We start from the raw sequence: 11,171 nt of genomic DNA on the forward strand, positions 1-11,171 counted from the left end.
TTTGCCCATATCCTATTTGCCAAACTGAAAAAGAAAATGTGAAAATACCGATCCATGTTATGATTAAGTAACCAATATCAGGGGTAGTCGGGTATGACCTTCTTCATTGTCGACATTCATTGATATTACTTTAGTTGGATGATGGGCGGATTAGGATAAGGCTATAAAAGTGACGTATATAATCTGTGACTGTCTCAGATGCTCTAAGTACAATTGTTTCTAGGCTGCTTCTAATATTTTATTCCGTGTTTTTGTGTTCATAAGTGAGAAATGACATCTTTTGATCGACGACTTCAGTTCAAAGAAATGCGTTTCATTTACATGTATTATGTAAATATTGTAATAATCAGGCTGTATATATTCGTCCTCTTATTCCTTGTGACGTGAGATTGTTTGAATTATCCAGTTCTAGATATAAATCGTATTCTATTACCTTTGTTATTTTTAGAATTTATTATATGTGTGTTTAATCAAGTGAAAACATGCAAAGGGAACTTCAAATTCTATAAAGTATAAAGGAATCATAGAGTTAAACAGAACTACATTGTACATTCAATATTATTTGGTAGCTCACTCAAAATTGAAATTTAATCTGTGCAGTTAAAGAGTTACCAGACGAGAAAATAAACGGTAAAGGGGAGTACTTACAAGGAAGATGACTTTCGTTTATATTCTTGAAGTTCTTACCTGAGTTTGTGAATTATATCAGTAATTGAATATTGCAAATTACGAATACCTCCCTAATTCTCACAACATTTGTCACTTGACAACAAAATTACAAAAGATCTTCATCGAATTGTGATAATCTAACTGCCGACCACTGACGTCAAAACACTCGTATATTTTTGCGGATGAATTTCCTTGTAGTTGACACCTGTGGTGCCAACCTAATGTGGCATACAAAAATAGTCAATTCACATGTAAGAGTGAAAAACAACGAGACTCACAATTCATTCACGAAATATCCAAAAGCAAACAACAAAGAGATGCACATAATTATACTTCCTTTGACTTCCGCTTTAAGAGAGAGAGAGAGGGGGGGGAAGAAAAGAATCTGATTGGATATTCATATATGTATAGCATACAATATATGAATGTATACACGTGTACAGACATATTTATGACACTATCATATGCATGTACATGTATATGTATGTTTACATATTATATATGTAAGTGCATGGTATGTGGGTGTGAGAGTGTATGCGCGTGCGTAGAGATGTAACCATACTTTTCTCTCTCTCTCTCTCTTACTTGAACCGAAATGCGCATGAAGTATATTGACATTCATTTGTTTGAAAGTTTGTGAGTATATGTGTTAGCACACATCAAATTTGATTAAAGGAAATAATGAAACGAATTATTCATTAACATGGGTCCTTAGGTCATGATCGTTGTTATAGCAGCTTCATCAGTCCACATTGGATGTTTTCATGTTACATAGTCATAGCAACAGTTTTTTACAGGAAAATTACTAGAATGCAGCGTTCGAGCTTATCCGTTCGGTTAATCGTCATCCCGTTTGGTCCTGTCATTTTTGTTCTTACTCCATTGCCCATCTTCTCTTTGTTTCTTTTTTTCCTCTCTCCCTTAACTCCCTCCCTCCCCCTCTCTTCCTCTCTCTTCCTCTCCCCCCCCCTTCTCTCCCTCTCTCTATCTCTCTCTCTCTCTCTCTTTCTGTCTATCTGCAGTTTGGTTAGTCTCTTTCAGGTTAATCTTTCAAGTATTTTGATTGATACTCCATACTTGTTAGTTAAATGGAATCCTGTCCACTGAATCAACTTAAACTAGATCTCTACATGAGACATGATCATGGCAAATTTCATATGAATCGGTGATTGTAGTTTCGACATACATTGTACTTTGTTCACAAAATCCAGCAGAAAGAAAGGAGAATGAGAAGTAAACACAAATGGAGCAAACACAATAGGTGGTACGCTGGTAAAAACCAAACATGTGTGAATGAGTGTGCCCGCCAGTGTGTGTAGAGATAGACTGAATGTGCGTGTGTGTGTTGAAGCCTGAACACTCGTCAATTTGAATACAAAACGCACACAGAGATTAAGGCTCGGGATAAACTATGATTTGTTGCATGATAATTGTATTGAATATGATGTAAACATTGAAGATTTTAATCCAGTGTGGAGTCTCTATGTCAAAAATTCTGGATACGTATTTAAAGGGATGGTATAGTATTGGTTAGGGTGAGGATTCGGCTTTTAACTTTTTAAGATATACTTAGAAACCACTTCATGAAATGTGAAAGAGCACACAATTCTAAGAGGAATTCAAGGTGTATTTGATACAAAATTGGTTTTGAAATGGCTGAGATATCCAAAAGCAAATTAAAACAAAGTAATCCTAATAAAAGCTGGGTCCCACCTTTTATTAGGATTACACTGCCTGGGATATCTCAGCCGTTTTAAAATCAATTTTCATCAAAAAAAACTTTGAAATACTTTTAGAATTATGTGCTCTTTCATATTTCATAAGAGGTTTCGCATGATCACAAAAAGTTATCATCAAACAACGTTGGTAACGTTAAGCTCCATCTCAACCAAAAACTGTATCATCCCATTCAGAAACATGAGCGGTGACATCCAAACACAACACACACACACACACACACACACACACACACAAATATAAGATATATTGATGTATATCTATGAACTCATGATCTGTCCTCTGTACTCGGTATGAAAGTATGATTTGTAAGAATTCTATGTGTGTTGCATATATATATATATACATAATGTATATATCATTATCAAACATACATGTATATAATGCTTCGGCCGAAACAGACTAAGTTACTAATAAAGCAACGCCCTCCATCCTACAATATTGTACTACATGAGCTCATATATAGTCGAGCACTGGCAGCCATATTGCAGTTCACACTTTACTTACGTACTATATATACACATATCAGTGCGCTTGGACGCACACATAAACACACACACACACACACACACACACACACACACACACACACACACACAGCTAATTGCAATGCACACTTTCTTCCACAAAAGAATCCGCACACGTATACTAGTAGATTCGAAAATTAAGTGTACTTACAGCAACATTTTTGTAAATGTTGATGAATGAAAGCTTTAATCGCGACTGCGTGTTTCCGATTAGGCAAAATCAAAGTAATCAAAAGGCACATGCATTACAGAACACATAACTGCAAGCTACTGAGTGCAAATTTATGTCTCAGTGTTAAAAGAAAACATTAAGTCTGGGTAACTCCCATTTTGCTCAGAAGTTTAACATCCATTGTATTACAGCAACGTCTTGACATTAATAGGATTTCGATACAGCAGTTAAGATGGCCGTGGACAAATGCGATTTATCTTGGAAAATACATGGAAAAGGTAAAACAACATCAAGCAAATTTGTGATCTGTTCGCTTCTAAAGAAACATGACATGACTTGAAACTACATTCTGAGAGCACAGAAATAAAGCTGTTGATTCATATCTATTCAGAGGAGTTGGCAATTCACTGTCCACATTTTTAATGTCCAAAGATTTCACCCGTTCTGGATAATTCATATCGTAACTATCCTGGTTACACTTCATGATTTTCAAATACAATATTTTAACACAACTTTACCTAGCAAGACACACAAAATATATATATGGCAATTGACCACAATTTGCGCAGTATGTATGGATTATGAAACTTTGTAATTTAAAACTAAATGAATGCGTGTAAGAAAATAAATCTGAATATTATGTTTTTCTCACTGTGTGATTTAACTAGGTTGCTGCTGAAACTAAGCTAAATGCACAGTTTGTTGCTGTGTTAGACAAAGAAAAAGAAGAAACAAACATGACAGCGGAATCGGTCGAATCCACATGATGTAGCTGTCAACACTTTACAACCAATCTGCAGCTTTCTTCTCTGGCTGGGGCTGCGCGTAACCCGACGCGCCTCCGTACCCGGCTTCCCGACCATTCTGATAGGCGCCACGGCCGCCGCCCCCTCCGAAGCCACCACTGCTCATCGGCAGGTCATTCTTGCGTCGGCCATTCATCTTCGGAATCTTGACGGTGGTGTTACCTCGGAGATAAAAGTAGATGGTCTCCACGGTAAACATGATCAAGCTGGAAGCGAAGCCGAGCATCATGAGGTAATACACACCGGCCAGGTCTGCCCCGGTGATTGACTTCTTGGCTTGCTTCTGCCACAGGGTCTTTCCACTGCAGTACGGCTTGTAGAACTTGGTGCTGGTGATGTTCGCCAGAATTCCTTGCTTCTTCAGTTTCTTGAGAGCATACGTCAGTTGATCACGGAGTGGTGACCCAGACTGTGTGGCTAGCGGAAACTTAATCTTGGTGACGTAGCCACCGCTGACCCAGAGGTCACATGGCCATCTGTAGGCTTCGTAGTCCAGCATTTTCTTCTCAGACAGGAGAGCATAGCGGCCGTTGTCGCGTCGTACCTTGCGGACACCCTCGATTAAATCCTGGACGATTTTGTTCTCGTCTCCTGTCTGGATGTCGTCCCACGTGATCCTCTGATCGCCCTTTGTGGACTGATGGAAGAGGTCAAAGGTTGGGCTGTTTCGGACGACGCCATATTCAAACTGTTCCTGCTTGTTGAGGTCGTGGAGACTGTAGATTTTCATTCCGATTTTACTGGACTTCAGGAATGGCGACAGGTTGGACACGTACAACCAGACCATGATCAAGGTGTAGACGAACCAGAACGCCGTCATCACCCGTCCTGCCACAGAGTGGGGCGACCTCTTGTATCCCTGGAAAGCCCAAATGGATATCATGTAGTACAGGGTGTTGTAGAGGGTGAAGGTCTCCCCTTCCTCCTCGGTGGCTTCCCCGCGGAGGGCCTTGGCGCGCCACTCGTTCTGGTTGAGGCGGCTCAGGACCCACATCAGAATGGTAGCGACAAAGAAGGCCACGAAGTTTGTCATCCAAGAGTAGACGTTGAAGGGAAAGAGTGGTACAAAGGGGTACTCCCATACGTACGATGGGTGCTTTATCAGCATCTTGACGTCACTGACGAACCAGAATGACGTGAAATCAACAAATTCCTCGCGAATGTCTGTCTTTGTCAGGGCAGCTGCGATGATATCAGCGTCCTGAGGGTGAGAGAGCAAAAATATTTTGACTTGTTTAGGAAAGTCATAATATGTAACACTAAAACCTCTAAAGAAGATATCATACAGGCACCGTTATTGACGAACTCGTACTGCAAAGAAGTCCATGATCCCCCCCCCCCCCACCTTAAGCACTTAATATGAAGGTTGTTAATCTCCATCAATGCTAGTCGCTTGACGAGCTGATTCAAAACTACGTTAAAAATGCATTTGAATGCTGACTTTAGGCTTCTTTACTGCTATTGCTTTTGTTCTTACTTCTCTTGTTTTTTTATTTGTTTTCTTTTTTTTAGTCAATTTAGTGTACCCTGCTCTGATCACCATCACGAAGATCATCTTCTTCCTTTTTTTCTGCTAAGACTTCATCATTAGTTTCTTGTCACAGTTCCATTTTGGTGGATCCTTTCACTGTGATTATGGAGCCCTTTGAGAGCAGAGGAAGTAGCGGAAGCACTGAGATGGGTGATGGGCGAAGACAAGGGTGTGGCATCTCAACTATATACCATGGGTGTACTTTTGCCCCTCTTGGCTTCTCAAGGTGCATGTAAACTATAATGGATGTGCTCCATGGGAGAACAGTTTATACACTGAAGAGGCTTTTTGGGAAAATATGAAGCTACTTTCGCATAAATCATGATTGTGAGTCAACAGTATTACTTACACCATCATAGAGATCCCGCATCATTCCGTCCCACTCCAGTGTCGACTTGTCGTACCTGCCGTAGTTACCCTCACCAAGGAGTTCCAGTCTGTTCAGAGATGTGAAATAGAATTGGATAATTAGACTTTGGTTGGATTAAATATGGGTTAGATGAATCAGATCCGGATATTGGGAGGACTTTTATCTACTGCTCATGGAAGAAAATATGTCATTCATTCATTTCATGGTAAATCTATACATCTCAGAGATTACTGTTTGATAATTGGAAGCAACGGTTGTTGTGGCAGTTGGAGTAATGGTTAGAGTACGGTGTCATAAAAGCATCTGAAATGAAAGCAGAAGAAGCGCAAGTGGGAGGTGCAGTATCAACATTGTCAGTGGTAGCACATATCTGTACGTAGGAGTGGTATATGAGCGATGGCTTAAGAGGAACATAAGAAGTAACGTTGTATCATCACAGGGTGTCGTAGCAAATAATGCCTTTGTTTAAGTTGTACCAATGCAAATTTATCAAGAATTTTTCAGTCTTCTTTAATTTGGTGTTATTTGGTAGTTATTTGGTAGTTTCAAGAAGCAAGAACAGGAGTTAGAGAAAATTTATACCTTAATCACATTTGCTTTTTAACTGTCTCAGGGTATAGTTGTAGTCATTTAAAAGCACATCTTGCCGTCATATTCATGTGATACTTACAAATTAAAAATAAGCTCTCTCTTGAAGCCAATACGTAAGAGAAAAAGAACAAATATATGCCGTAAGACAGTGATAGAAAACGAACAAATGTTCATAATCCAGAACTACAATTCGCACATGATATAAGAGGAACAAAAAAAATCCTACCTGTATGTGAAGTCTAGCCCCATGTCCTCCTCAAATACCCGCTTGATGTTCTTGAGTAACTCGGGGATGTAACCGATGTAGAGATCGTATTCAGGATTGACCTCCTGACGACGGTATCGACGTCGAGTTGACTCGTAGTCGCGGTGCATCAGGAAGGGTGGCTCCTGTACATCGAGGTCGGGTTCAAAGGTAACAAAACAGAAACAAACTCAGTAGAGGGTGTAAAACCCAAAATTGATATAATGAAGGTTCGTTTGGGCAATTAGATACTTAATAATTAGAATGGCTCTGGATTGAAAGAAAAAAATGTGTATGTATGTGTGTGCGTATTTAGGAGCTTGTCGCATTCATGTAATAGTTGTGTTATTCTTACCTCGATACTGAGCACGTGAATATGAGTAGCCTCGGCCATGCGGTAAGGCTTCATGTAGAGGCGACTCCCTTGCTTTGGCCACGTCTGTCGTTCTTTCATCTCCCAGTGACGGATGTTCTGTGTGAACTGCCCAAGCTGTAGTGGAGATTGAAAACGAGGCTTTACTAGGAAGTTTGACGGTAATGACCCATACACTCTAAGAAGAATAGGTTCAACTTTACACCTTTACGTTTGTCACATTTATTGTAGAACACTTAAAGGTGCTCACTGGTCAGAAAGGTGCAAAGTTTCACCCATAATGGTGCTACAATTATTGTGTCACACGTAAAGATGCAAAGTTGAACTAAGTTTTCTTAGGGTGTACATACAGCGTTTGGCAGCGACAATGCGAGTACAATGTATACGTTAATTCAATTCAATTCATATCAAATGAAATTTTATTTCCAATAACACATGTTTGTTGTCGATACAGATTCAAAGAAAACAAAACAAAATTGCATATTGTAGCGGGATATCATAACTGATGGATTCAATCTTTTTCAAAGTGATATGTAGTTGGATAAACGAGGTAGTTCTCACCTTACTAGTGGACAGATACTGGTCCTTCCCGACGAAGATGTCAATAGTGTAATTCACACGGTTCCCATGTTCATCGAACGACACTTCTCCACTGCATCCCTCGAAAGACTGGGCCTGGGGTAAGGAATGAGAATGTCGACAGTGAACACAAGTGAGGTAATACTATAAAATTGTGGATATGATAACTCTACGATACAAGCTCATTGACATGGGACTGAGGTATGGGGCTACTCCAGCTTAGCTTTTAGATAAGGATTATGGACTGCACATATCTGTATTGATTTCATGAGGTAAATGGCCTATAGGATGTTCAGTCACAGTACAGCTGAGAGCACATTGGTAACATTTGACTGGATACAGAATTGGAAGTGAATGAGAGTGAGGTTAGCCCTTACCTTGTTGAAGTAAGAATTCAGCACACCCTTCGGCTGCCCACACCGACCTGAGGGAGGGTAGCCATTGTGCTCGTCATGGTAGGCCCTGAGGGTGTAGGATATGGCCAGGAGGGAATCGTACGTCGTCTGCTGTCTGAAGGGCCACTTGCGGATGGCGTCGGGGCGACGGGTGTAGAAACTCCCCTCCACCGAGCCGGCTACCTTCATCTTGAAGCGTGTCAAGAAGGCAGAGTTGTAGCGTAGCCTGGTCTCCAAAAACGTCTTTCCCAAGTAGGCCACATTCTGTGCAATGGCAAGAATTGAAAATATGGCGGTGCTGACAACGATTTGAGGAGGAAGTTATACGCATGACAGGAGAGAATGAAACACAAATGTATCCAGAAAAGAAGGTAATGTGTTTGGAACTTTACTATGTGTGAGAGCATGATGGGGGTGGACATGGTATGAATGAAGTGATGCCATGCTCAACTTATCGCGTCAAATGCATACCCCGCAAGTACATCAGGTAAAACCATCAAACGTACCTTGGAAAACCAGAATGGCGTAATTTACAGAGTTACGACCTTTCTCCTTTCAAATTCAATAAACGTGATAAATCCCTGTCAGTTAGTCCATTGAATTACAAGTATCTTGTAGAATAAATGGAGAATGAATATAAGTTATCATGAAATGCTGGAATGGAATGGAAGAAAAAGAGATGTGACCGACTGAAGGGTAACAAGATGTGGTAGGAAGTGAAATGATGACTTACCGGGTTTCCAAACAGCCAGTGCCATGTATCGAGAAGAAGTCCATGATCGTAAGCCTGGAAAAGAAAACGCAGAATTCAGTCAAAATTCATCTTACCATGCAGACGATCATCAGAGACGTTCTATTATGTTTAGCCATTATTCAAAGATAACCAATTCCATTAAGCTCCGTTACAGATTATGTAAAATACTGCCTTTAAAGTCGCATGGAAGTTGCATGAACCATATTTACCTATTTTCCCTTTATCTCATTTATCTATTTTTTACTTGTTCGTTTGTTCTTGTTCTCTGGTTTCGCTGAAGCACTTACTACTTACTCGTTCTAATAATCCTCAATCTGTACTCTATTTCACATACATCCACTCATCAGAGAGTTTGAACGTCATTCAAATATATATCCAGTAAAGATCCAAATATCAGTCTTACTTGCGTGCATTTTCCTTCTGATGTGTCCTTTCTCTAAATGTATGACTCAATTATTCATTCATTCATTCATCCATTCATTCACGCAGTCATACCCTACGAACTGGTCAATGAGCTTACGTTGTCGACGACGACTTTGATGTTCTCCTCGACGTGCATGTAGACGACGATATTCTTGATGGCACGACCTTTCAGTTCTTTCATCTGTTCCTCTGGGTTCTCAGTATCAAGGACCATGGGATGAACCAACCAGCCGGTCTCGGGGGACATGTTCATTAGCTCCTCCACCATGGTGTATGCTTCGGGTGAAAGGTGAAAGGACGAAGAGTCACGATAAATGTTTGGGCAGTATACTATGGCGTCAATTTCAATATGAATACATGAAAAATTCTGTTGTGTTTGGGTGAATTCATGTAGGGATTTGACGTTTTCTGACTCGTCATTTCAAACACTGTGTGCAATTAGTATATTATGTATCCTCTTTGAATCTAAATTGGCAAAGTGATCCTGCTTCAGGTACCTTCCATTTCCTATCATCATTATCATAATGATCAAACCGATCATACTGGTCACTACTTTGCAGACTATCTGTTAGTGTGTATGTCTGTTTGCCTGTCTATTTGCTAGCCTGGATTCGTCTCTGTGTATGAATATAATGAACTACATAAACAAGTGAGAAGTTATTTGAAAACCTGTTTTTATGTTGATATTGGTATACTCTAATTAACATTCCTTTAAGTGTATATTGCAATTATTGTGAAAGTGTCCACATGTATTGCGAACATCTCTTGAGCTATTTCACATGTTTTACCTTTGAAATTTGTTTTTTTCTCAAAATTAATTATCAATATGTTAATTCTCACCAGAATCCTGATCGTAGAGGATGATGAATGTCGTCCACCTGTAGTGCTTGATGACACCAGATACCAGCTCCACCATATCTTCAATGATGGGATACATCTTGATGGCATCCGACCCTGAGGCCTGGTCCGTTGCTATGGAAGGGTAGTAGGCGTTGCCCATGATGTAGCCAAGTCCCTGACAGTCCAGACACACGTCATCAGGAACGATGAGGGCGTGGGAGTCCTTGTTGTCAATGAATGAGCAAGCTATTTGTGGAGATAATAAAACGAATTAGCTCCTCAGACCTCCCGACAAAACAAAGAGCATCAGCCTAAGAAACAAGTTCATTCTGATTGGAAAATCTTTCTTGTGGTTACTTGTCATTAACTTGTTGGATCACGGACACTTTTCTGTAAATGATATAAGAATCTTTTCTTATCATGTCATATACTTCTTCTCCTTCTCTGTTTTATCTTGATTGGTTAGCATTTCCATTTTTATTAATTCATATCATCTCACAAACTATATATCAATTCAATTAAGCCATATGAGGCCCATCAAAGCGGATTCCTTTACAATAAAATTAATATAGTGTGCAATTTGCAATTAAACAGAGAAATTCAATTACAGAGTACAACCACAGGTTAAGAAATATACACTAAGCAACAAATAAGAAAGGAACATCACAACAACCACAAAAAAACCGGCAAATTGTTACAAGAATTATTCAATTGTACTTTGGATGAATATATTAATATCTAAAAGATGACAGTGTTGTACACTCTTTAAAAAGAGTTTGGAAACTCATTCCATATTGATGCACCTGTTGATTGATTTCCAATAAAGACACGTCTTGATATATAGTGTAGCCTTACAGAGGAGGAATGTGGAATGGTTGAGAGTGCATGATCATGACTTACAGGCTCTGACTCCCATTGAGATGGAGTCTCTAGACCAGGTCCTCCCATCCGGAGCTTGAAAATGGACCACAGAGATTTCATCACCGGAGGGTAGGATGGAGAAGTCCCGGTTTATAAACTGCTGAGCGTCCGTCAAGATGTTCTTATACACGTCGTCTACATACGTGTTCTTGCCATACAGAGCACCTGTACATTGGAGTGGTAATAATGATATTCTACATGATAAACACGATAATTGTGATGATGATGCTGATGATGAT

The 11,171-nt window shown here is 39.8% G+C and overlaps 1 protein-coding gene across 1 annotated transcript in view; it reads right to left on the bottom strand.

Moving 5' to 3' along the window:
- Positions 1-3,888: 3,888 nt before the first annotated feature.
- The window catches only part of LOC139722347 (glutamate receptor 2-like), a 20,195-nt gene continuing 12,912 nt past the window's right edge, over positions 3,889-11,171 (bottom strand). Inside the window, exons 3-12 of the mRNA XM_071633657.1 lie at positions 10,912-11,097; positions 10,012-10,257; positions 9,269-9,447; positions 8,728-8,781; positions 7,977-8,258; positions 7,582-7,695; positions 7,003-7,137; positions 6,630-6,793; positions 5,792-5,879; positions 3,889-5,112 (exon numbers count right to left, since the gene is read on the bottom strand). Coding sequence (XP_071489758.1) covers positions 3,889-5,112; positions 5,792-5,879; positions 6,630-6,793; positions 7,003-7,137; positions 7,582-7,695; positions 7,977-8,258; positions 8,728-8,781; positions 9,269-9,447; positions 10,012-10,257; positions 10,912-11,097 — 2,672 coding nt within the window. The remainder of the gene's footprint in view (positions 5,113-5,791; positions 5,880-6,629; positions 6,794-7,002; positions 7,138-7,581; positions 7,696-7,976; positions 8,259-8,727; positions 8,782-9,268; positions 9,448-10,011; positions 10,258-10,911; positions 11,098-11,171) is intronic.

This window comes from Diadema antillarum, unplaced genomic scaffold (assembly GCF_040938485.1).
Source record: "Diadema antillarum isolate AM-2024a unplaced genomic scaffold, OU_Dant_1.0 scf00000163, whole genome shotgun sequence".
NCBI classification, from domain to species: Eukaryota; Metazoa; Echinodermata; class Echinoidea; order Diadematoida; family Diadematidae; genus Diadema; species Diadema antillarum.